Source organism: Artemia sp. Qi Xiang Cuo, chromosome 5 (assembly GCF_049724085.1).
Source record: "Artemia sp. Qi Xiang Cuo chromosome 5, ASM4972408v1, whole genome shotgun sequence".
NCBI lineage: Eukaryota > Metazoa > Arthropoda > Branchiopoda > Anostraca > Artemiidae > Artemia > Artemia sp. Qi Xiang Cuo.
Genome location: NC_142798.1, coordinates 51,269,154 through 51,295,669, shown reverse-complemented (window position 1 = coordinate 51,295,669; position 26,516 = coordinate 51,269,154). Strand labels below are relative to the sequence as shown.

Genomic DNA, 26,516 nt, shown 5'->3' with positions numbered 1-26,516 from the left:
ACACGGCACAATGATCTTTGATACTTGGGGTATGGAAAAACAGTAATTTATAGTTTGAAACTGATTAACTATCGATTTTCACTCGATCGCATTTTGGTCCTATTCGGGCTAAAATTGTTGTCTAGTTTCACAGAATAGCATAGAAGTGCACTTTTCTATCACCCAATTTCTTTTAATAATTCAAAAATCCTAGAATAAATTTCCGTTCCTATAATCCATCTATCCGTAGCCTATAACCAACGGCTCGATACGATAAGTTTCAGAACAAAAAAAATAAGTGATCAAATAGACAAATGTCCGTGGCCACACTCCTTCAGAAAAATACAAAACAGAATATTTTTGAACATAGGGACTTAAAACCTTCAGTTTGAGTTTTCAGACGTCGATGGTTCAGTTTTGACTGAGAAAACACCCATTTAGGGAGTGTTTTCCTTCTTTTTCTAAAACAATGCAAAATTTTCTGTTAATTATAACTTTTGATGGGTAACTTAAAACTTGACGAGCATTACACATTTGGAGTCAAAATAAAAATAGATTATGTTTACACGAGAATAACAGCCGGTTCGTTTCGATTCCTACCAATAAGGGTCGCTATTTTCTTAAAGTTCATTAACACGAGCGGATTGAAATTAGATTATTCAGGAATAAGACCAAAAGGCATCTAAAGATCACAGCGTAAAATACTAAGAACAAATGAGGTAGGTTTGCCATTTTACTTATTCACCATCTTATATGTTTGTTGTCCCGCAATAAGTTTATTTGTTAGCACGAGCATTTAGCTAAGCAAAATAATTTCTATTAAGTTACTTTTACCCTTTTTAGTATAAAAGAGAACATCAAGGGGTACAGATGAAACCTCTCCCACCCCCTACCCCCTATCACAATTCCTGTTTTCAAGATTTCGAGGAAAGCAGGAAATGGTCCTTGTCTTTGCTGTAGTGCAAAAAAGAAACTTGGTTCAACTATAGCTGTTCTTCAGAATGTCAAAAGAGTCTAGGACATAGTCTCTAGTTATTTTTCTTTGCCACAATACTAAAGAGGCGAGGGATCACAGCCCCTCGGCAGGTTGGAGCTTCCCTGGAATCTTGGAATTATGCACATTTACTATGCCCTTTATCATTTTCCACACAATTTACCTATTTTTAAACTTTTTTGGGGACGTTGCCACCCCCACCCCCAGAAAATTTTTAAAGGTCCCTGGAATGAAATTCTTGCGTACCTGCCTGGCCAAAGATAGGGCCAAAGAACAACTTTTTTTTTAGGATATATCAAACAAAAGATTAAAATATTTACGTAAAATGAGAAAAAAATTAAAATATCGATATTATTGAAACTGAACAGATCAAACTTGTGAAGCTATTTGAAAAAAAGAAGAAGACATTACTTGACAATTGGATGCTCTTTAACATCTTGCTTGACACTGCCAGTCATAAAGCTCGACCAAGGACAACATTCTAAATGGATCTGCGAATCCAAACACCGTTTATACACGAGTGGGTCATCAACACAATGGTATCCATGTCCAATCCTTTCAGCAAACAACTCATCAATGGCCTTAATGAAAGCAAAATGATCAGGAATAAAAATTTAAGACAATTAAAAGCTTTATTTATCTAGTTAACGGGACATGTCCTATCACTTCACTCAGAATCAGGGCTGATAAACCAATGCAACCTTGCTTAGTAGGCTTCTTTCTGAACACAATTCTCTCGAATGCTAATTTGATTTTTTTTTCTTTTTTTTGTTAAGGAGAAACTCCTTGACAATAGACAAACAACGCATCCAGTCCGTCTTTTTGAAAACGAAATAGCTTGTAAACATTGTCTGCAAATTCTGTTTAGGCCTACTCCAGTAATTGGTATGTTCAGATAAGTTTTTTGTTCATTAGTTACAAAGCCCCAGCTCCGTCATGTGTTTTTGTAGTCCAAAACTCAATCAAACACCCGGCAGACTGACCGTAATTCAAACAGTAGGTTGTACGAAAAGCGTGGTTCAATCCCGTTTCCTAGGGCTATAACGAGAGAAAGGTTGAGATCAGATGGCTAGGGCAAGTTTTGCGGATGAAGGATGATAGATTGCCTAAGATTGTCCTTTTCGGCCAACCCTCTAGGGCTAAACAGAAAGCAGGTCGTCCACGGTCGCGGTGGGAGGATGACGTAAATAAAAATCTAAGGGAAACGAGAACTTCCTGGGAGGGAGCAAAGAGGGAGGCTTTGAAGAGATTAGGATGGAGAAGGAGCGTGCGCAGCTGTGTTGGCCTCAGGCAGCTTAGTGCTGCGGTGAGTTGTTAGCAGTAGTAGTCTACTCATCAGTAGTAGTCTAATCAGCTCAGTCCTTTCGATTACTTACATTTGATTGAGATTTAGGCTGCAGAAGCTGGAGAAGAGAGGGTTATTCTTCAAGCCCAGGAGAAGGAAACAATTGGTAAGAGAGGTTCACAAATTTATGTAGATTCATATGCAATAGAATGGAAAGTATGCGCTGAAGACGCACGGCTATTAGTATTTTCCTCAATCAGCAAAAGCATTCGAAAGTATAGGGAATTAGGTCATCCTAAATTAGTTATTCTAGATTTCTAATTTGAGCTAATCGTACTAAACATTGCTTTGAAACTTCTTTTTGCACCACTTTTTGAAGTATTATTAGGACCTAAAAGGTACAATATCTTGTTCTGTGTCTTTCGTAGGTGTGTGGTGTCTGAAACCTATGATTTGGGATGTGTAGTTTGCTATTTTCGACTTTTCTGAGCTGGATTTCTTAGCCTTTCATAGGTATGCGTTGTCAGAAAATTATGATTTGGGATGTATAGTTTGCTATTTCAGGCTTTTCTGAGCTAAGGTTTTCTAGTATTCTGTAGGTGAATGTTGTCTGAAACCAATAGTTTGGGATGAATAGTTTGCTATTTTTGACTTTTCTGAGCTAGGTTTCTTAGTCTTTCGTTGGTGTGTGTTGACTGAAACCGATGATTTGGGATATGTAGTTTGCTATTTTTGACTTTTCTGAGTTGGATTTCTTAGCCTTTCATAGGTTAGAGTTGTCAGAAAATAATGATTTGGTATATGGAATTTGATATTTTCGACTTTTCTGAGCTGAATTTCTTAGTCATTCATAGGTGTGTGTTGTATGAAACCTATGATTTGGGGTGGGTGGATTGCTACTTTTGACTTTTCTGAGCTGGATTTCTTAGCCTTTCATAGGTGTTTGTTGTCTGAAACCTATAGTTTGGGATGACTAGTTTGCTATTTTTGACTTTTCTGAGCTAGGTTTCTTAGCCGTTCATAGGTGAGTGTTGTCTGAAACCTATGACTTGGGATATGTAATGTGCTATTTCCAACTTGTCAGAACCGGATTTCTTAGTCGTTCGTAGGTGTGTGGTGTCTGAAACCTATGATTTGGGATGTGTGGGTTGCTATTTTTTTGACTTTTCTGAGCTGGATTTCTTAGCCATTCGTAGGTGTGTGTTGACTGAAACCTATGATTTGGGATGGTTAATTTGCAATTTTTGACTTTTCTGAGCTAGTTTTCTTAGCCTATCATATGTGTGCCCTTTCAAAAAATTATGATTTGGGAGGTATAGTTTGCTTTTTGGAATTTTCAGAGCTAGGATTTTTAGTCACTCATAGGTGTTTGTTGTCTGAAACTTCTAGTTTGGGATGAGTAGTTGGCTATTTCAGACTTTTCTGAGCTAAGGTTTCTTAGTATTTCATAGGTGAATGCTGTCTGAAACTTATGATTTGGGATATGTAAATTACTATTTCGGACTTTTCTGAGTTTGATTTCTTAGTCTTTCATAGGTGTGTAGTGTCTGAAACCTATGATTTGGGATGTGTAGTTTGCTTTTTTCGACTTTTCTGAGCTAGGTTTCTTAGCCTTTCATAGGTATGTGTTGTCAGAACAATATGATTTGGGATGTGTGGGTTGCTATTTCAGGCTTTTCTGAGCAGGATTTCTTAGCCATTCGTAGGTGTGTGTTGACTGAAACCTATGATTTGGGATGGTTAATTTGCGATTTTTGAGTTTTCTGAGCTAGATTTCTTAGCCTTTCATAGGTGTGTCCTTTCAGAAAATTATGATTTGGGGGGTATAGTTTGCTATTTGGACTTTTCATAGCTAGGATTCATAGTGACTCATAGGTGTTTGTTGTCTGAAACTTCGAGTTTGGGATGAGTAGTTGGCTATTTCAGACTTTTCTGAGCTAAGATTTCTTAGTATTTCGCAGGTGAATGCTGTCTGAAACTTATGATTTGGGATATGTAAATTACTATTTTGGGCTTTTCTGAGTTGGATGTCTTAGTCTTTCGTTGGTCTGTGATGACTGAAACCGATGATTTGGGATATGTAGTTTGCTATTTTCGACTTTTCTGAGCTAGGTTTCTTAGCCTTTCATAGGTATGTGCTGTCAGAAAATTATGATTTGGTAGGTGTAGTTTGCTATTTAAGGCTTTTATGAGCTAAGGTTTTATAGTATTTCGTAGGTGAATGTTGTCTGAAACCAATAGTTTGGGATGAGTAGTTTGCTATTTTTGACTTTTCTGAGCTAGGTTTCTTAGTCTTTCGTTGGTTTGTGTTGACTGAAACCTATGATTTGGGATACGTAGTTTGCTATTTTTGACTTTTCTGAGATGGATTTCTTAGTCTTTCCTAGGTGTGTGTTGACTGAAACCTATGAGTGGGATGTGTGGTTTGCTATTTTTGTCTTTTCTGAGCTAGCTTTCTTAGCCGTTCATAGGTGTGTGTTGTCTGAAACTTATGATTTGGGATGTGTAGTTTGCTATTTGAACTTTTCAGAGCTATGATTCTTAGTCCGTCATAGGCGTTTGTTGTCTGAAACTTCTAGTTTGGGATGAATAGTTTTGCTATTTCAGGCTTTTCTGAGCTAAGGTTTCTTAGTCTGTCATAGGTGAATGATGTCTGAAACCTATGATTTGGGAATATGTAAATTACTATTTCGGGCTTTTCTGAGTGGGATTTCTTAGTCTTTCCTAGGTGTGTGTTGTCTGAAACCTATGATTTGGGATGGGTGGATTGCTACTTTTGACTTGTCTGAGCTGAATTTCTGAGCCTTTCATAGGTGTTTGTTGTCTGAAACCTATAGTTTGGGATGACTAGTTTGCTATTTTTGACTTTTCAGAGCTAGGTTTCTTAGCCGTTCATAGGTGTGTGTTGTCTGAAACCTAGGATTTGGGATATGTAAATTACTATTTCGGGCTTTTCTAAGCTAGATTTCTTAGTCTTTCATAGGTATGTGTTGTCTGAAACCTATGATTTGGGATGTGTGGGTTGCTATTTTTTGACTTTTCCGAGCTGGATTTCTTAGCCGTTCATAGGTGAGTGCTGTCTGAAACTTGTGATTTGAGATGGTTAATTTGCTATTTCCGGCTTTTATTAGCTAGGTTTCATAGCCTTTCATAGGTGTGTGTTGTCAGAAAATTACGATTTGAGATGTTTAGTTTGCTATTTGAACTTTTCAGAGCTAGGATTCTTAGTCCATCATTGATGTTTGTTGTCTGAAACCAATAGTTTGGGATGACTAGTTTGCTATTTCAGGCTTGTTCATTTTGAATTTCTGTCATGAAATGCAAGAGTTGGAAAATTAGGGTCTTGGTCCACCAGCTCAGTATTAGGGCCCCAGTCCACCAGCCTGAACGGTGGAAATTCACTAGCTCAGAATTGGGGTCTTAGTCCACCAGCCTGAATGGTGGAAATCCACTAGCTCAATATTGGGGTCTCAGTCCACCAGCCTGAATGGTGGAAATTCACTAGCTCAGAATTAGGGTCTTAGTCCACCAGCCCGAATGGTGGAAATTGACTAGCTCAGAATTGGGGTCTTAGTCCACCAGCCTGAATGGTTGAAATTCACATTAGACGACACAAAAACTTACACACACACAAAAACTTACACACACGCACAAAAACTTACACACACACACAAAAACTTACACACACACACACATGAAAACTTACACACACACACAAAACTTACACACACACGACGAAACTTACACACACACACACAAAAACTTACACACACACACACACAAACTTACACATGCACACCAAAACTTACATGCACACAAAAACAAACATGCACACAAAAACTTACACACACACACACACACACACACAAACACGAAAACTCACACACACATTCAGACAACATTCACCTAGGAAATACTAGAAAACCTTAGCTCAGAAAAGCCTGAAATAGCAAACTACACATCCCGAATCATAATTTTCTGACAACACATACCTATGAAAGGCTAAGAAACCTAGCTCAGAAAAGTCGAAAATAGCAAACTACACATCCCAAATCATAGGTTTCAGACATCACACACCTATGAAAGACTAAGAAATCCAACTCAGAACAGCCCGAAATAGTAATTTACATATCCCAAATCATAAGTTTCAGACAGCATTCACCTACGAAATACTAAGAAACCTTAGCTCAGAAAAGTTTGAAATAGCCAACTACTCATCCCAAACTCGAAGTTTCAGACAACAAACACCTATGAGTGACTAAGAATCCTAGCTATGAAAAGTCCAAAAAGCAAACTATACCTCCCAAATCATAATTTTCTGAAAGGACACACCTATGAAAGGCTAAGAAATCTAGCTCAGAAAAGTCAAAAATAGCAAATTAACCATCCCAAATCATAGGTTTCAGTCAACACACACCTACGAATGGCTAAGAAATCCTGCTCAGAAAAGTCTGAAATAGCAACCCACACATCCCAAATCATAATGTTCTGACAACACATACCTATGAAAGGCTAAGAAACCTAGCTCAGAAAAGTCGAAAATAGCAAACTACACATCCCACATCATATTTTTCAGAAACTACACACCTATGAAAGACTAAGAAATCAAACTTATAAAAGCCCGAAATAGTAATTTACATATCCCAAATCATAAGTTTCAGACAGCATTCACCTATGAAATACTAAGAAACCTTAGCTCAGAAAAGTCTGAAATAGCCAACTACTCATCCAAAAACTCGAAGTTTCAGACAACAAACACCTATGAGTGACTAAGAATCCTAGCTCTGAAAAGTCCAAAAAGCAAACTATACCTCCCAAATCATAATTTTCTGAAAGGGCACACATATGATAGGCTAAGAAATCTAGCTCAGAAAAGTCAAAAATAGCAAATTAACCATCCCAAATCATAGGTTTCAGTCAACACACACCTACGAATGGCTAAGAAATCCAGCTCAGAAAAGTCAAAAAAATAGCAACCCACACACCCCAAATCATAGGTTTCAGACACTACACACCTACGAAAGACTAAGAAATCCGGTTATGAAAAGTTGGAAATAGCAAATTACATATCCCAAATCATAGGTTTCAGACAACACTCACCCATGAACAGCTAAGAAACCTAGCTCAGAAAAGTCAAAAATAGCAAACTAGTCATCCCAAACTATAGGTTTCAGACAACAAACACCTATGAAAGGCTAAGAAATCCAGCTCAGAAAAGTCAAAAGTAGCAATCCACCCACCCCAAATCATAGGTTTCATACAACACACACCTATTAAAGACTAAGAAATCCAGCTCAGAAAAGTCAAAAATAGCAAATTACATATCCCAAATCATAATTTTCTGACAACGCATACCTATGAAAGGCTAAGAAATCCAGCTCAGAAAAGTCAAAAATAGCAAACTACATATCCCAAATCATCGGTTTCAGTCAACACACACCAACGAAAGACTAAGAAACCTAGCTCAGAAAAGTCAAAAATAGCAAACTATTCATCCCAAACTATTGGTTTCAGACAACATTGACCTACGAAATACTAGAAAACCTTAGCTCAGAAAAGCCTGAAATAGCAAACTATACATCCCAAATCATAATTTTCTGACAACGCATACCTATGAAAGGCTAAGAAATCCAGCTCAGAAAAGTCGAAAATAGCAAACTACACATCCCAAATCATAGGTTTCAGACACCACACACCTATGAAAGACTAAGAAATCCAGCTCAAAAAAGTCAAAAAAGCAAACTACATATCCCAAATCATAAGTTTCACTCAACACACACCAACGAAAGGCTAAGAAACCTAGCTCATAAAAGCCTGAAATAGCAAACTACTCATCCCAAAGTATTGGTTTCAGACAACATTCACCTACGAAATACTAGAAAACCTTAGCTCAGAAAAGCCTGAAGTAGCAAACTACACATCCCAAATCATCGGTTTCAGACAACACACATCACCGAACGACGGGTGCTCGGGAAGAGCCTTTGTGGGTCTGTGAGTCCCGTGTGGGCCGGTGGTCCGGTGGGAGCTCGGGGGGACCGTTGGGGCCCGGGGGATGGGCTTTGGGGTCTGGGGCTGGCAGTTGGGGGTCTGGGTGGGCTTTTGGGTGCCTGGGGGACATTTGGGGACCGGTGGAGGGCCTTTGGGGCGCCGGTGGCCCTTTGGGAGCTTGGGGGCCTTTGAGCGTCCGGGGGGGGCAGTTGGGGGCCTGGGGGACATTTGGGGACCGGTGGAGGGCCTTTGGGAGCTTGGGGGGCCTTTGAGGACCGGGGGTTCCTTCGGGGTTGGGGTAGGAGGATTGGAACCCTTTGGGGTTGGGCTAGAGGACCTCACAACACTGTTCAAATGAAACTTGTGTATTATAACGACCACAGAGTTTCACCATTAAATTCTCTTCTAAAATCCTTCCTAAAATCATCTTTTAAAATGTCTCTAACCGTTACGCCGAAATAGTTCCATAACCTGTCTAAAACGGTTTCGCCCAAATAATCCCTAAACGTATATTCAGCGTGTTCCTTTGTTATTGGCATCTCTGCGCTAACGCATTTCAAATTAATATGAAACCTTTTCGCGCGCTAAAACAATTCATCGCTAAGATGCTTCTTGCCTAACTGTTTCCATGGCCTTTGGTTATTAATATCCTTTGGAGTTCGACCAAAAGAGTTGTTTCCGAGGCAAAGACATTAATGACTTGGATCTATTCCTGGAGAATCGTTTCTAGGCGAAAATTTTTAAAGTCTGACAGATGATGTCATTGATTGATTGATCTGTCAAGAAAGGGAAATTAATTTGTTGTTTCTAAGGGGAATTATTGATTCACGATAGGTGAATTGAGGTCGACAGCATAGGTGTTCCAAGGTCGATGTTGTTGTTTTTGTAAGTGCACGCTCTCAGCGAATGTCAAGGTCGTTGTTGTTGTTGTGAAATTTAGGTCATTGACCCCATTACGTAATCTTTCTCCCTAGGGAGGCTATGCCCATATTTGGTGTACTGATAGGAGATACGTTCTTTTGATAACCGAATTTTGTACTGCCACGAGTCGGACCCCCTCCTCTACTAATATGTTCATCTTTTTCTTCGTATATTTCATAGTTAATTTGTTCTTTATGCAAGACCTTGGCTTTTTTGGTCCACTGTTTTGAATCACACTTGAAATGAATCATCTATGATAAACTACACCATATTTGATGCGTCCATAATTCATGAATATCTGTTTTCACTATGAGATTTCTATATTTATTAGTAAAAATTAGACTTAATGTTTTTTGCTTGTTATCCCGACGACAGTAGTAAAAAAGAAGATTAGCATGTCAATGGTTCTTTAATACAAAAAACAGTCTAATGATGAAGGTTAGAAGATTTTTAGCTAAAAATAATAAAACACGTGGCATAAAGACATGAGAACACAAAACAAACACAAAGCCAAACTATTCAGTTTGAAAATACTGATCAGCCAAAAGAAAAATAACTATTTTTTTCCTGATCGTCCTAGACGTTCTTACCTGCTAAAGAAGGACTTAAAGAATTTTTCACTTTTCTTTCTGCCAAAGGACGTCGTCAATTCTAGCCCTGAGGATCCAATTAGCTAAGAATCACAAAATCTAGATTTAAGTAGATATCGCCACGACAGTGCTTAAACTTACTAGAGAGAATCTGAAATATCACCTTATTTTGCATCAGACCATTTGCTTAATGGTGCACAAAAACAAATTAACAAATGTTGTTTGTCAGTTCATGAAGTTACTGGAGAAAAACAATATTTTGACCTTTTCTTAAGTGGTAGCGAGAGATCCAATGCTAAATTTAATGAACATTATCATTTTTCCCACTGAGCCGAGTTAAACATACACCTTCTGGCTTGTTATTTGTAGATAAACAAATGATCATCTAGCAAAACTTGACCGAATTGGATTCACTAGTCGATTGACGGGAGTTAAAAGATGTGTTTGACAAACGCACACACACAAAAAAAAAAAAAAAAAAAAAAAAAAAAAAAATGGCGAATGAATTATCTTTTTTCATCTCACTGAATGTACCAGCCCTGGTTGAACTTCCCTAAAGTAAGGATGCTAGAACTATTTTAAAAATATTTTAGTTTTAATGGTGGTATTTTAAGATGAATTTTTTTTTTATATTTCATTTGTTTTTGCTAAAACGGCCCTTGGATATAGGGTCAAAATAAAATATTCATTTGGGGTTAAAGTTCCACTGTCTTGACTTGCTTGACTTAAAGCTCTTGCTCGGCAGTGTCACCAGCGTAGAGGGAACCAGACGTCAGTGCCGTTAGTCGTCTCCAGAGTGGCCTGTTTTGGGTGAAGGTAGGAGCTTCGCTGGGGTCAATGCCCCACGCTCTGAGTCGATTGCAGATGATATCCGCCCATCTCATACGTGGTCTACCTCTGGGGCGTTTCCAGCCGTTTGCTGTTGGATCGAAATCAAATGTAAGTTGGACAGGTGTTTCAGTGTGTAGGCGAAATAAATGACCATACCAACGCAGCGAGCGGCTCTCAAGATATTCGGACAGGGGTGGTAATTTAAAGGAACGGCGGGAATATATGTTTCCCTGTCGAAAACTAACGTGTTCAATTTTGCGCAGGTGTTTTGTCTGGACAGCATCTACCTTCATCATCTGCGACCGCGTCAAAGGCCTAGTCTCTGACGAGTACAACACGACACTTGCTACCGAGGAAGAGTAGATACGAGTTTTCGTGAGACAGCTGATCTGGGGTTTGTGGAATATTGTTCTCAGTAGGCGGCCGAAAACGGCATTCGCCTTTGCCACCCTTGCTGATATCTCTGCATCTAGATTTCCGTTTAAGAGAACAATTGAACCAAGGTAGGTGAACTGCTTGACTATCTCAACATCTTGGCCACATACTTCTATAGTTTTCAAGGGCTGTATGTCGTCTTTTCCCCAGCTAGTATTTTGGTCTTGGCCAGTTTACATTTAAACCAAGTTTTCCTGCAGCAGATGCTAGCATTTCCAGGGCAGTTTTGATGTCAGTGAGATTTTCGCATACCAATGCAACATCGTCAGCGAAGTCGACATCTGACAAAACTCTTCTAGCAAAAATCGATGCCAAACGGACGCACCAGCAGTGTTTTGTTGAGAACATGGTTCAATACACAGTTGAAGAGTTCGGTAGCAGCAGCGCAGCCTTGCCGAACACTGTTTCTAATTTGAAAATGTGATGAGATCTGGCCATTTACAATGACAGCACTTTCGGTCTTATTGTATAGTTCTTTGAACAGATCGACAGTTTTGACAGATCGACAGTTTTCTTAGGTACTCCAGCAGATTGAAGGGTCAGCCAGAGTGACTGTCTGTCGACAGTGTCGAAAGCAGATTGAAAATCGACAAAGGCAATGTATGCCTTCCTTTTCTATTCTGGAGTTTTCTCTATCAGCTGTCAAATTGTATGGATGTGCACCGTAGTTGATCTACCCGGCATGAATACAGCTTGCTGATGGTGACGAGGGGGTGGAGGTACTTTGTTGCCCGCTTGAGGAGCAGCATGGCGAAGAGTTTGCCGGGTACCGAGAGCAGAGTTACTCCACGACAGTTATTACATTCTCTTTTACTTCCTTCCCTCTTGTAGACTGGCACAAGTAAGCCTGTCTTCCAGTCTGATGGTATCATTTCAGAGCGCCACACAGTATTAAACAGCACTTGTATCTAGAGAGTCATGGATGGATCGCCATTTTTAAGGAGTTCTGATGTCAGGCCACATACTCCCAGCGCTTTGTTGTTTTTCAGCTTTCGCGCTGCTGTTTTACTTTCTTCTGCTCTAAATTCAGTGCCATCGGGGGCAGGTGTAGTATTCTCAGCCACAGCAGCAATCTGGTCCTCAATTTGGTCACGTGGGTCTGAGTTTCACTGTCTTAAGACAGTTCCACAGTCTTAAGAAAAAGTTCCCTGTTGTTTCTACTTTGTTGTTTGTATTCATTGTGTGTACTTCACATCCAAAAAGGGCCGTAAAATGGACCTGCATCCATAGCGTATCCTTCATTGAATTGGTAAAAAAGGTATAATTCGAACCAAGAAAAGATGAACAAATCTTTTTATGTTGAACCAAAAATTATTCACATGATGTCAGATAGCACAAATTTTATTGACAGATATTGGCTGGTGCTAGTGCTTTGTAAGTTGGGAACTATATGTGTATAGTATTTTTTTCAAATCTATCTCGCCAATCCTAAATAAAAGCTGAATAGCTAAGTACCGATAAAGGAAATGAAATCCGAGTTCGAGGGCGAGTATTATACCTTTTGGACCTCATCTGGACCACCACATTCTCCCGCATGGACAGTACGATGTATCCCATTCTCTTTGGCAGTTCTAAATACCATCATGTCTTCATCAAACAAATGCAGTTCACCTGGAATAATTGTTAAATATAATCGAAAAATCTCTAAGAATATTTTCATTCTTCAAACTGTGAGAAATATTTAAAAACTTAAGAAGGCGCTGGACAGGAATACGTTTTCTAGACATTATGAAGAATGTACTGAAAGTAACTTACATTTTGGAATAAAAAACGAACATCGAAAATAGATCAAAACCACGTGTGTTACGTGAAAAAGAAAGAGATGAAAGTTAGGAGAACACCCGGACAGGAAACAGCAATGATAAGCCCTACTATTCCGTCTACATGTCAAAATTAAGTGAGGAGTCTCAAGCACTGTAATTTTATCAGGAGGGTGTCAAAAATTTTGGTGTATCGTAGTGAAGAGTGTCTGAATTTGAACAGGAAGATGTTGAATTGCAGTTTCAAAAGTAGAACTTTCAAGCTTGCAAATCTATATAAAATCGTTTACATTTTTTTTTAATCCAAAATACAATTTGCTCTGTGAATAACCCTCGCACAATCTACCTATGTAATTGAACTCGTGTTACACCCCCCCCCCCCCCCATATCAATTTAAAAGACAGAATATACAATAAGTGCGGAATTTCATAGTCTCAGGGGAAAATACGATATTTCTGAAAAAAGGGCTCCTCGGAAAAACCTGTACGGACACCACTGGCAACTGTTCCAGTATATGATATTATTATTAGCTTAAGCGATGAAGTGCACTTTGATGAATTGTTTGATTAACTGAGTATACTTAATCAAAAGTAACCAAATTATGCTAGAAAAATAGTAGCAGTACCTTCAGACATCCCAGGTCCCTTTTTGGCAGTTCCAGCTATATCCATGCCAACAACCCCTTCGTTCTTGTAGTTTTTGCACAATCTCAGAACGTCAGTTGACCACCCTAAATAACAAGAATTACAGTAGTCAATATAATATGGCTAATTCTTCTCCTCGTTTGCTGTTGTTTTTTTCTTCTGATCTTTTGAGATTCTTATATATTATTTCCTATTGTACATGGCCACGAGACATGCAAGTTTTTCTCTGTACGGGCGGCTTATTTAGCCTTTAGTAAACTCCTATCCTGGTTAAAACAACCTAATCTAATACGATTGCGCAATTATCTGGACTTTTGTAAGAGAACAATGAGTACATGTAATTGGGAGTGAAGAAGCACCTAATATATAAAAAAAAAACTAATTAATTAAAAAACCTTTCATTTTTAACATCTGTTTTGAGCAAGTTTTCGAGGGTCAAAGGGAAAATACGGGATTTTGTTATTTAAGATAAAATTTTAGTTTTTACAACGATTTTAGTGATTATAGAAGGTAAAAGACGAGGTGGTCTGATATATGTAATTTGCTGAAAACATTTTTAAATTCATATTTCTCTTATCTTTCATTATATTCTTATTTGTCATCTATTCTCGGCTTTAACGATGGATGCAGCGTCACTTTCCAATAATTCGAAAATTTTAAACATTTTTGCCACTTTTAACAATCCCAAGTCTTTAAAATATATGGCTGTAAATTTCTCGGAAAAAGGTATAAATCAAAATAGGGTGTAAATCATTTCTATTCTTGTCGTTCTCTTCATAATGTTACCGAAGCCATAATGTCCAGAAGGCGATCCAACGAGCGTGGGCTCCTACAGGCGTACTAGCCTTCTTTCCTGCGCTGGATTATTTGGCAAGAACGTCCCAAATAAAACACTTCATCAGTACCTGGAATCAAATGACCTTCTAGGCGATCATTCTTAAAGATTCCGCTGGAAATGTCCAGAATCTAACTGCGTTGTGGTATGGTATCAGAATTAGATTAAACCTCTGGCACTGGGATACGACATCAGGCTGCTATCCTTCGACATTGTGAAAGCTTTTGACAGAGTATGGCACCGCGGCCTGCTAAAGAAACTCTATGTGTATGGTGTTCGTGGATGTCTGTTAAAAGTGATTGAGAGCTTTCTTTTCGATTGTTCACTGCGGGTTGTTCTTGACGGGTTTATTTCACCCGAATATCTAGTGAAAGCAGGGGTACTCCAGGGCAGTGTCTTGGGACCTACGTTCGTCCTTATCTACATAAACGACATGGGAGACAACCTCGCAAACCCTCTGAATCACTTTGCCGACGATACCACGGCACACTCAGCCGTCCCTAAACACGAAGACCCATCACAAGCCTCCCTTTCCCTACAGATGGATCTTTTGAAAATTGAAAAGTGGTCTGATGCATGGATGATCAACTTCAATGCATCGAAAACAAAGGAGCTTCTAATTAAGCGATCAAAGGTGCCACGTGAACACCCCAGTTTCATCTTCAAAAATGAAGCTATAAAGAGAGTCGACGAGCTTCGTCTACTGGGGATTCATTTCTCCGCCGATCTCTCTTCGAACAACCACCTTTATCGGGTGAGAACCTCCTGCGCAAGAAAGCTGGGAGTTACTCTTCGCTGCAAAAAACCTTCTTCCATCAAGCTCGATCATCCCACTCTACAAGTCTTGCATCAGACCCATAGCTGAATATGGATGCCCGCTATTTGCTGGTGCTCCGAAAACGCTGTTGGTACCACTTCAGAAGATCCAGAATAGGGCAAATAGGGCGGGCTGCGCCTCTAAACAAGAATTTCTCCAGCCTCTAAATGAAAGGTTTGATGTAGCGTCGAAGGCTGTTTTCTGCAAGTACATGAATTCGCCTCCTTCAGACGAGCTCTCTCGAATTGTGCCCCCCTTGGTCCAGCCGACAAGGCAGACACAAAGGCACACAGCTCGGTCCAATTATCTAAAGGAGGATACGCCGAAAACCGAGTACTTGAGGAACATCTTCATCCGGCGTTGCACTTCTATCTGGAACGATCTTCCTGGGGATATTATCCCTGCAAATCCCTCTGTTGACACCTTCAAAAGAAGGTTCAATAGACATTTAAAATCTCGAGGCCATTGAAAGAGGTAAATGAATAACGGCATATTAGATACTTTGAAGTACCTGGCGCCGTGAATATTGGAATATAAAAAAAAGCAAGCAATAAAACATTAAACTATCCCCTTTTTAAGTTTAAATATTTTAGCAATACATTGCCAGAGCAACATATAAGCAGATTTTACTTTTTGAAAATTAGATTATGGAATCTATGGGGTCTTCAACGGAAGTTATAGTCATAGTTTAAAAAATTCCATATATACAAAAGTAAAATGGCTATTGGATATTGGATACGCATCCATTCATTTCCGTTTGCAATCAGATTCCTGATAACATAATATCAGGTTGAGGTCTGCAAGGACTTGAAATGAATTTAAGATCCGGTTATTAAAATGAGGTTGATTTTTCGTTGTCGTATTGGTTGTTTCTTTCGTGCACTTTACTTTGTCCCTTTGCGTTATTTAGTTTGGGTCTAATTCAAATCTAACTTGCTGTATGTAATCAGTTTATGTAGGGTGATATAACGCCAACAGTGCCTAAGAGATCTCCTTGGTCTTAGTACACCTGTCTCCATAGGTCTGCAGCGAAATTCTGTTGAATTTGACTTTCTTAATTAGCCGGAAAATGTTTTTTTTTTCGCAACTTTTTATTTTAGATTAATTAAAAAAAAATTTCCACAAAATAAGTTTTTCAAAGAAAAGTAAAGAACTCTATTAAACCAAAAATGAGCAAAAACAAAATCAAATAATCTACCAAGCGTGAAACTACCACAAATCAGCATCGATAAATGAATGAAACCCAAAACTAACAGAAATTACAATAAATAACCGACTCAAACTCAAAACGAGCAGAATAGAGTTCTTTACTTTTTTTGGAAAAACTTATTTTGTGGAAAACATTTTTTAAATTAATTTCTGTTCGTTTTATATTGACATAGTCTTTTCAGGGAAAAAGAAAATAATTCTTTAAATCTTTTCGTTTTTTAAGACTTTATAATTTGGCCTGCTATTTGTATGCTGGAGAAAAATTTTCAGCCATTTTTAACAATATACACCCTTTTCAAAGTCCGGACACAAATAGGGGTATAATTGTCCTTATTTAATCATTCGGATGTGTTTTTATATTTTCGTAGATCGGTGCAGGTGGTCTGTCACTTTTGCAGGTCGCGGTGAAAGTTTGATTCTAGCTGAGCTGTTTACTTTTTCTTCGGGTCATATGCAAGACACTCGTTTAGCTTAGTGGTGCAGGGATTGGCATTATTACCTACTTCTTAGGGATAGCGATCGAGAAGATAGGGGGATCACCCTGTGCCAGCATCCGCGGTACCTCCATTAGTTGACCTGAAATCGAAAACTTGATACCATTCGCAAAAAGAATCTGTTTACTTTCTTTGATAGCTTGGATACATTTACGCTATTTTGATTTGGTTGAATTTTAAGAGCAGAGGTAGCCTGAAAGTTTGAACAGAATGCCCTCAGTTGTTCTTGGGATACTGCTGAGATGCCTTATTGGGAATTAGCATTAACACAGTGCATTTTGGTTCAATTTTTAGTTTTTAAACATAATGGGCAATTGGATGGGTGGGCTTGGGAGGGGAACTAGTTGCCCTCCAATCACTTTCGACTATTAAAAAGGGCATTAGCCCTTTCTATTTTCAATCGAATGAGCCCTTTTCGAAGTTCCTAAGACAACTCCTTCGATACAAAGTTGACAGCTCCTTCGATAAAGGAAAAAATAGTAATACATTGTACCCACATCGATCTATACTATAAACATTTCAAGCCTTCCAATCATTTTTGACTATTAAAAAGGGCACTATCCCTTTAAATTTCCAATTGAATGAGCCCTTTTTGAGTTTCTACGACAACGGTTTCTATAAATACCTTATTTGGCTCCAGGGCATAAATTGCAACCCTTGCCTTTAGGGTTGTGTGGGGGTTGTCATCCTCAAAGACTAAGTTTCCAGAACTTTCAACTACGCAAACAAAATGATTCAAAATTTCCACTGGATATGTTTTTGCGAAAGTTGGGCGTGAGTGGGGCGTTAGTTGCTCTCCAATCACTTTCAACTATTAAAAAAGGCACTAGCCCTTTCAATTTCCAATCGAATGAGCCCTTTTGAAGTTTCTACAACAACGCTTTAAATAAAAACCTTATATTCCGACATGGCATAACTTACAACCCTTGCACTGAAGGCGGGGGGGGGGGGTTGTCATCCTCAAAGACAAAATTTCCAGAACTTTCAACTAAGTTGAAGAAAATTGCTATCTCAAAATTTTGACTGGATGTGTTTGGGGAAATGGTGAGCGTGAAAGGGGGGTTAGTTGCCCTCCAATCACTTCGGACAATTAAAAAGGGCACTAGCCCTTTCAATTTCTAATCGAATGAGCCCTTTTTGAAGTTTCTACGACAACGCGTTCTATAAAAACCTTATATGCACGAGGGCATAGCTTACAACCCTTGACCTTAGTGCTGTGAGGGGGTTCTCATCCTCAAAGACATAATTTCCGTACCTTAAAACTACGTTGAACATAATTGCTATCTCAAAATTTTGATTGGATGTGTTTGGGGAAATGGTGGGCGTGAGAGGGGGATTACTTGCCATCCAATCAATTTCGAGCATTGAAAAGGGCACAAGCCGTTTCAATTTCCAATCGAGTGATTCCTTTTTGAAGTTTCTTCGACAACGCTTTCTATAAAAAAAAACCTTATATGCCCCCAGGGCATAACTTAAAACCCTTGCCCTGAGGGCTGTGGGGGGAGTGTCATCCTCAAAAACATAACTTCAACACTTTTTAACTACGTCGAACAAAATGGCTATCTCAAAATTTTGATTTGATGTGTTTGGGGCAATGGTGGGTGTGAGACGGGTGTTAGTTCTACTCGAATCACTTTCGACCATTAAAAAGGTCACAATCCCTTCTAATATCCAATCGAATGAGCCCTTTTTGAAGCTTCTACAACATTACTATCTATATAGACTTTAGATGCCCCCAGTGCATAACTAACAACCCATACTCTGAGGGTTGTAGGGGGGTGTAATCCTCTTAGATATAATTTCCGGACCTTTCAACTACTTTGAACAAAATGGCTATCTCAAAATTTTGATTAGATGTTTTTGGATAAATGTTGGGCATGGAAGGGATGTTAGTTGCCTTCCAATCACTTTTGACTATTAAAAAGGGCACTAGCCATTTCAATTTCCAACAAATGAGCCCATTTTTAAGTTCCTACGACAACGCTTTCTATAAAATAAAACATTATATGCCCCAGGGCATAAATAAGAACGCTTGCCATGATAGCTGCGGAGGTTTTCATCCTCAAAGACCCAGTTTTTAGAACTTTCAACTACGTTTAATAAAATGGCTATCTAAAAATTTTTATTAGATATTTGTGGGGAACTGGTGGGCGTGAGAGGGGGGTTAGTTGTCCTCCAATCACTTTCGACTATTAAACAGGGCATTGGCCGTTTCAATATCCAATCGAGTTATACCTTTTTTAATTCTTTAAGACAATGCTTTCTGTAAAAAAAAACTTGGACACGCCCAAGGCAAAATTCATAATCATAACACCAAGTGCTGTGGGAGGAGTGTCAGCCCCAAAAAAATAATTTCCAGGCTTTTTAACTACGTCGAACAAAATGGCTAACTCAAAATTTTTATTTGAGGTGTTTTGGGAAATGGTGGGTGTAAGAGGGGTGTTAGTTATACTCCAATCACTTTCGACCATTAAAAAGGGCACAAGCCCTTCTAATATTCAATCGAATGAGCCCTTTTTGAAGTTTCTACAACTTCGCTATCTATATAAACCTTATATGCCCCCAGGACATAACTTACAACCATTGCCCCAAGGGTTCTGAGACCATCCTCAAAGACCTAATTTCAAACAAAATTTACTACGTTGAACAAAATGGCTATGCGCTGCCTATGATGGCTAATTGCAATTATGAAGTACTACATACAACAAATAAAGGTACAGTAGCTTATTCTGAAAATTTTAATCTTAGCAGTTATTTTTAAGAAGAAGGCCATAAAATTAGTAGAAGAATGCAGTATTTCACCAAAGTTTAAAAAATCAAGTGGATTATTTTTTACGCAAGTTCACTCTTCTTGTAGAAACTTGATTATTGTAAATATTTCTTGGCATTATTTTTAAAAAACACTTGGAAAAAACACAAACAATATTTGTATCATCTACCTTTTATACCTCTAATGCATGCCAAAATTGTCTTAACATTTATTCCAAAATCTTTTTTTCCTCTCGCAAATCCCTTATAAACAGATTCAACCACTTTGTTCAGCTCTTCTTCATTGAAGCGTTTCATTTCAGAAAGAAGCAGTTGAGGTGAGTAGTGTGCTTCAGCATATATCACCCCTTGCCCAGCCTTGTCTTGGCAAAACTCGTATGCCACTCTTTCGATAGCATCGAAGTCGTCTCTGAAAAAAAAAAATATCTCTGATTGTTTTCGTCGCTGAAAACAACCATAATAATTTTAAAAGGCGGCTGAATTGCTCTTCACTTCTTAGCTCGTTTTCCTCGACTCAACCGACCACCCGTCTAGGGCCAAACAAAAAACAGGTCTTCCCCGGTTGGGGTGGGAGGATGGCGTAAGGAAAGATTTAAGAGAAATGGGAACTTGTTGGGAGGCAGTAACGAGGAAATCTTAAAATAGATTGGGATGAAGAAGGAGCGCGGTAGCTGTGTTGGCCTCAGGCGGCTTAGTGCGGCAGTGAGCTGTTGGTAGTAGTAGTAGTAGTTGTGGATTTATTCAAGTCTTCTTCCTTGACTCACTGACTTTCTTTTTATTTATACATTCATAACTCAGATAATTTTATACCTAAGTAATGTAAAGTCCAACCTGTTTTGTACCTCTTATTTTCAGTTATATTCATAGAATGTCGAGAAAAAAATAGTTTTTTACTTATTAGGGCACTTTGAAATTAAAATAAAAAAAAATATATTCATTATTACTCTTTAATTACAAAAGCGAAAAATGGGTTATTTCATGTTTTGTGCATCATTTGTGTTTGTGATCTGATTCCCTACAATTGTGAAAAGTGTTCACATAGTTTGAAATTGTAAAAGCAGTTATTCACAAGAAAACGTATATTATGAGGATTGGTCAAACAGTAATTCTGCAATCGATGCAGAAAATCATATCCAACACTTGAAAAACTTGAAAAAAAATCGGTGTAAATCTTCATTGAAGATATAGATACCGGAACCCATAATACCTATGTTTAAATACCTGAATGATAAGTTATCAGCGCAATTGCAGAATTTTTTCTCTTTCTTTTTTTTTGTTCCCCTTTCCAAATTTTGTTCCTATGTTTAAGACGTTACCCCAAGCAAGCGAAAGCTTAAGGAGGTTTAAGCGTTTTATTGAGTAGTTTTTTTTTTAATAAACGTCTTATCTAGTAATACATAAAAATTACAGAAATCCTCTTATTGGATATCGAATTGAACCTGAAATGGAGGAACAATTAATAAGGAGGATATCTGACTGCTTCTTATCAGATATTCATCTAATTCTGAAAATCTGATATCCATTGATTCATTTACTACATACCAAGCATATACGATTAAGAGAGGGGTGCCATAGACTCTGCTGTTTTAGGTATTTGAAGCAGAGATAAAGAAACGCTTCAGATTAGCTACTGATAAATTAAAGAGAGACTCACTTGTACCGTTTCTGTTACAAAGTTGGCCTCTATAATGATTTGTGGCTTTTATATTGAGGCCGTCTAAATTTTCTCATGATTAAAAAGTTTGAATATGTACCATATTTTTCTTAATCACCAATAACCTCAACCATGTCCCCCGTCCCTGAAAAACTACAAATACAGAGTGAAATGTTTCTGATTTTCTATTGCTTAGACAAATTTTAAGAAACATTTAACAGTTTTTTGCAAGATTTTTTCTTTCTACACAACTCTCCCCCCACCAGGAAAACATTCCAATGAGACCCCTTTGAAGTTTATATGACCACACTTTCAATAAAAACCCTAAATTTCCCCAGGGCACAACTTACAACCCTTGCTCTGAGGGCTGGGGGGATTTTTTTATCCTCAAAGACATAATTTTCAGACCTTTATGATTGGCTTAACAAAATGGCTATATCAAAATTTTGGTTGGAAGTGTTTGGGGAAATGATAGGCATGGAGGGAGACATTTGCCTTCCGATCACGTTCGGCTAATAAAAACTCCACTAGTCCTCTCAATTTCCAATCGAATGAGCCCTTTTTGAAGCTTCTACGACAAAACTTTCTACAAAAACTGTATATGCTTCAAGGGCATTACTTGTCATGAGGGCTATGGGGGGATATCATCCTCAAAGACATAATTTCCAGACATTTCAACTACGTTGAACGAAATGGTCATATAAAAATGTTGATCGGAAATGTTTGGGGAAATGATGGGCATTGGGGGGGGGGGCGATTCTCCCTCGGATTACTTTCGACTATTAAAAAGAGCACTGTCCCTTTCAATTTCCAATTGAGTGAGTCCTTTTTGAAATTTCTACGACAACGCTATCTATAAAAACTTCAAGTGGTCCCAAAGCATAACTTACAACCCTTACCCTGAGGGGTGTGGGGGGTTTGTCATCATTAAAGACATAATTCCAGAACTTTCAACTACGTTGAACAAAATCGCCATCTCAAGTTTTGATTGGATGTGTTTGGGGAAATGGTGGTCGTGAGAGGGAGGTTAGTTGCCCTCCAATCACTCTCGACTATTAAAAAGGGCTCTAGCCCTTTCAATTTCCAATCAAATGAGCACTTTTTGAAATTTCTACAACAACTCTTTCTATAAAAAACTTTATATACCCCCAAGGTATAACTTACAACCCTTACCCTCAGGGCTGTGGGGGGGGGGGAGTATCATCCTAAAATACCTAATTCCCAGAATTTTCAACTACGTTGAACAAAATAGATATCTCAAAATTTTGATTGGATGTGTCTGGGGAAATGTTGGGCGTGAGAGGGGGGTTAGTGCCGAAAGGTGATAAAAGTGAGTGTGGTAATTATAGAAGGACTAGTCTAGTCTCTGTATGTAGCAATCAACTATGTAGTATGAAACTTTTTAGGTTACGATATACCGAAGACAATGTTATAAGAGAAGAACAGTATGACTTTCGGAAGGACATATTTTCAACTAATCAAAATTTCAGTCTGAGGTTAATAATTGAGAAGTGCCTGAGTTTTCAAACACCTTTGGCTCTCAGTTTCATAGATTATGAGCAAGCGTTCGATTCTGTTGATAGAAGAGCTTTGGTAAAGGTTTTATCCTTGTATGGTATACCAGACAAATACATTAAAGTGATTAGTGCTATGTACGAGAATAACACTGCTGCGGTTAAGGCAGGAAATGAGGTTAGTAGCTGGTTTTGTATTAAATCAGGAGTTAAGTAGGGTTGTGTTCTATCCACCTATGTATGGATTATTTTGATGGACTTAGTCTTAAGGAGCACATGAAAGGCAATGGGAGACCATGGAATCAAATGGGGAAGAAAAAGTCTCCTAGACTTGGATTATGCTGATGATTTAAGCATCCTAGATGAAAGTGTGAGCAAAATGAATGAAGTTTTAGAGGTTTTGCGAGTACAGGGTGCTAGAATTGGTTTGAAAATTCATGTTAGGAAGACTAAGTCACTAAGGCTAGGAATAAGTGAAGATGAAAAGGTGACGTTGGGTGATGAAAATATTGATCAGGTGGGCAGCTTCACGTACATTGGTAGTAGTATTAGTAAAGACAGTGGAAGCAGAGAAGATGTTAACAGTAGAATAGCCAAGGCTCAGGTTTTTTTTTCACAGCTAAAAAACGTTTTGAATATTTGGAATGTAAGTTTGCAAACCAAGATTAGAACATTAGAATCTAAAAGGACGACAGTGGTCAAATATGGCTTTAAAGCATGGACGCTCCGAAAAGCGGATGAAGATTTGCTATATGTTTTCCAGAGAAAGTTCTTAAGGATTGTTTTGGGTACCCGGCTGACTGACCGTATTTCAAACAATAGGCTATGCGGAAAATAGGGTTCAATACCGGTCTCTAGGGCTAAAATGAAAGAAAGGTTGAGGTGGTTAGGGTACATTGTGCCGATGAAGGATAACAGATTGCCGAAGATTGTTCTTTTCAGCCAACCGTCTAGGGCTAAACGGAAAACAGGTCGTCCCCGTCTGGGGTTAAGGACGTCATAAAGAAAGATTTAAAGGAAATAGGAACTTCGTGGTCGGGTGTAAAGCAGGAGGCTTTGAATAGATTGAGGTGGAGGAGGAGCGTGCGTAGCTGTGTTGGCCTCAGGCGGCTTGGTGCTGCAGTGAGTTGTTAGTAGTAGTAGTAGTAGTAATCACTTTTGAAGTCTCAACGAAAACACTTTCTATAAAAACCTTATATGCCCCCAGGCCATAACTTACAACCCTTGCCCTGAGTAGTTTGGGGAGTTTGTCATCCTCAAATTTATAACTTCCAGAACTTTCAACTACGTTGAACAAAATGGCTATCTCAAAATTTTAATTGAACGTGTTTGGGGAAATGGTGGGCGTGAGAGGGGGCTAGTTGCTCTCCCTTCACTTTCGACTATTAAAAAGGGCACGAGTCCTTTCAATTTCAAATCATATGAGCCCTTTTTGAAGTTTCTACGACAACACTTTCTATACAAACCTTACATGCCCCTAGGGTAGAACCTAAAACTCTTGCCCTGAGGGCTCTGAGGGGGTTGTCATTCTAAAAGACCTAATTTCCAGAACTTTTAACAACGTTGAATAAAATGAATATCTTTGATTGGATGTGTTTGTGGTAATGGTGGGCGTGAGAGGGGGGTTAGTTGCCCTGCAATTACTTTCAACTATTAAAAAAGGCACTAGCCCTATCAATTTTCAGTCGAATGAGCCCTCTTTGAAGTTTTACAAAAACGCTTTGTATAAAAACCTCATGTGCCCCCAGGGCAAAACTTACAACCCGTGCCCTGAGGGCTGTGGGGGGTTGCCATCCTCTAAGACATAATTTCCAGAACTTTCAACTACGTTGAAAAAATGGGTATCTTAAAATTTTGATTGTATGTGTTTGGGAAAATGGTGGGCGTGAGAGGGGAAGTTAGTTGCCCTCCAATTACTTTCGACTATTGAAAAGCCACTAGCCATTTTAATTTCCAATAGGATAAGCCCTTTTTGAAGTTTCTACGACAACATTTTCTATAAAAATCTTATATGCCCCAGGGCATATAAGCCCTGACCTGACCCTTGCCCTGAGGGCTGTGGGGGGGGGAGGTTTGTTATCCTTAAAAACCTGATTTCCAAAACTTTTAATTGTATGTGTCTGGGGAAAAGGTGGGCGTAAGAGGAAGGTTAGTTGCCCTCCAATCACTTTCGACTGTTAAAAAGGCCACTATCCCTTTGAATTTTCAATCGAAAGCGCCCTTTTCAAGTTTCTACAACAAAGCTTTCAATAAAAATCTTATATGCCCCCAGGGTATAACTTATAACTCTTGCCCTGAGGGCTCTGAGGGGGGGCCCTTTTTGAAGTCTCTTTGAAAACACTTTCTATAAAAACCTTATATTCCCCCAGGCCATAACTTACAACCCTTGCCCTGAGTAGTTTGGGGAGTTTGTCATTCTCAAAATCATAATTTCCGGACCTTTCAACTACTTTGAACAAAATGACTATCTAAAAATTTTGATTGGATATGCTTGGATAAATGGTGGACGTGGAAGGGGTGTTAGTTACCTTCGAATCACTTTCGACAATTAAAAAGGGCACTAGCCATTTCCATTTCCAATCAAATGAGCCCATTTTGAAGTTTCTACGACAACGGTTTCTATGAACACCTTATATACCCCAGGGCATAACTTATAACCCTTGCCCTGAGGTCTGTGGGGGGGGCGGAGGGGTTGTCATCCTCAAAGATCTAATTTTCAGAACTTTTAACTATGTTGAACAAAATGGCTATCTCAAAATCTTTATTGGACGGGTTGAAGGCAATTGTGGGTGTGAGAGGGGGGGTAGTTGCCCACCAATCACTTTCGACTATTAAAAAGGGCACTAGCCCTTTGAAGTTCTAATCAAATGAACCTTTTTTCTATAAAATCTTTCTATAAAAATCTGATATGCCCCCAAGGAATAACTTACGACCCCTGCCTTGAGGGCTGAGGGGGAGTGACCTCGTCAAAAACATAATTTATATCTGGAAATCAACTACGCTGAACAAAATGGCTATCTCAAAATTTTAATTGGATGTGTTTCGGGAAATGGTGGGCGTGGACGGGGTGTTAGTTGCCTTCCAATCACTTTCAACTATTAAAAAGGGCACAAGCCACTCCAGTTTCCAATTGAATGAGCCCTTTTCGAAGTTTCTACGACAACTCCTTCGATACGAAGTGCCCTGGTATGGAAAACAAAAAAATTAATGCATTGTGCCAACATCGTTCTTTACTTAGCCAGTGCGATTGCGCTGCCTATGATTAGTGAACTTGCTTATGAGGTCTGAATTCTTCTTTAGTATGTCCTTTTCAGCCCGCATCTTTTTCATCTATTTCGTTTTTTTCGTCTTTTCGCGTTTTCATGGCACTATCTAGTAGCGAATTTGCCAAGATGATGCCCACGGAATCCTTTGAGGCCATCGCTCTCCGCAAGCAATCGGTGGCCTCTTTCAAGAGGGCATCAACAATTGCTCGTTTTTGTTTTTTGTTGTTTACAATAATTACTCAAGTTTATCTAGCTTTTTTTTATTGCTACAGATATCAACTAGGTTCAGTTCCCTTTCTTTCTCTCGTTTCAGCAGTTTTTTTTTATCTTGCTCTCCAAATAGTCTTGGTATTTTGACCATGCCAATTTACCCAAAGTCAAAAATTCTTTGGGAATAGGAAACCTTTCGAGTGTGCCTCCATATGTGTTCAAATCGTCAACACAGCCTCTTTCTGACATGGAGGCTCTGACCGACAGAAGAAGTATTCCTGTGAGCAAAAAAACCTCCTCTGCGTCAAAGCAGCCGTGCAA

General features: G+C 38.8%; 1 protein-coding gene across 2 annotated transcripts in view; it reads right to left on the bottom strand.

Moving 5' to 3' along the window:
* LOC148952239 (adenosine deaminase-like) overlaps positions 1 to 26,516 on the bottom strand; it is a 56,959-nt gene that overhangs the window by 14,641 nt on the left and 15,802 nt on the right. For both annotated transcript variants that reach the window (XM_089088888.1, XM_089088887.1), the window contains exons 4-7: positions 19,722 to 19,960; positions 13,409 to 13,513; positions 12,522 to 12,634; positions 1,385 to 1,554 (exon numbers count right to left, since the gene is read on the bottom strand). In XM_089088888.1, the coding sequence (XP_088945014.1) occupies positions 1,385 to 1,554; positions 12,522 to 12,634; positions 13,409 to 13,513; positions 19,722 to 19,960 (627 nt within the window). The remainder of the gene's footprint in view (positions 1 to 1,384; positions 1,555 to 12,521; positions 12,635 to 13,408; positions 13,514 to 19,721; positions 19,961 to 26,516) is intronic.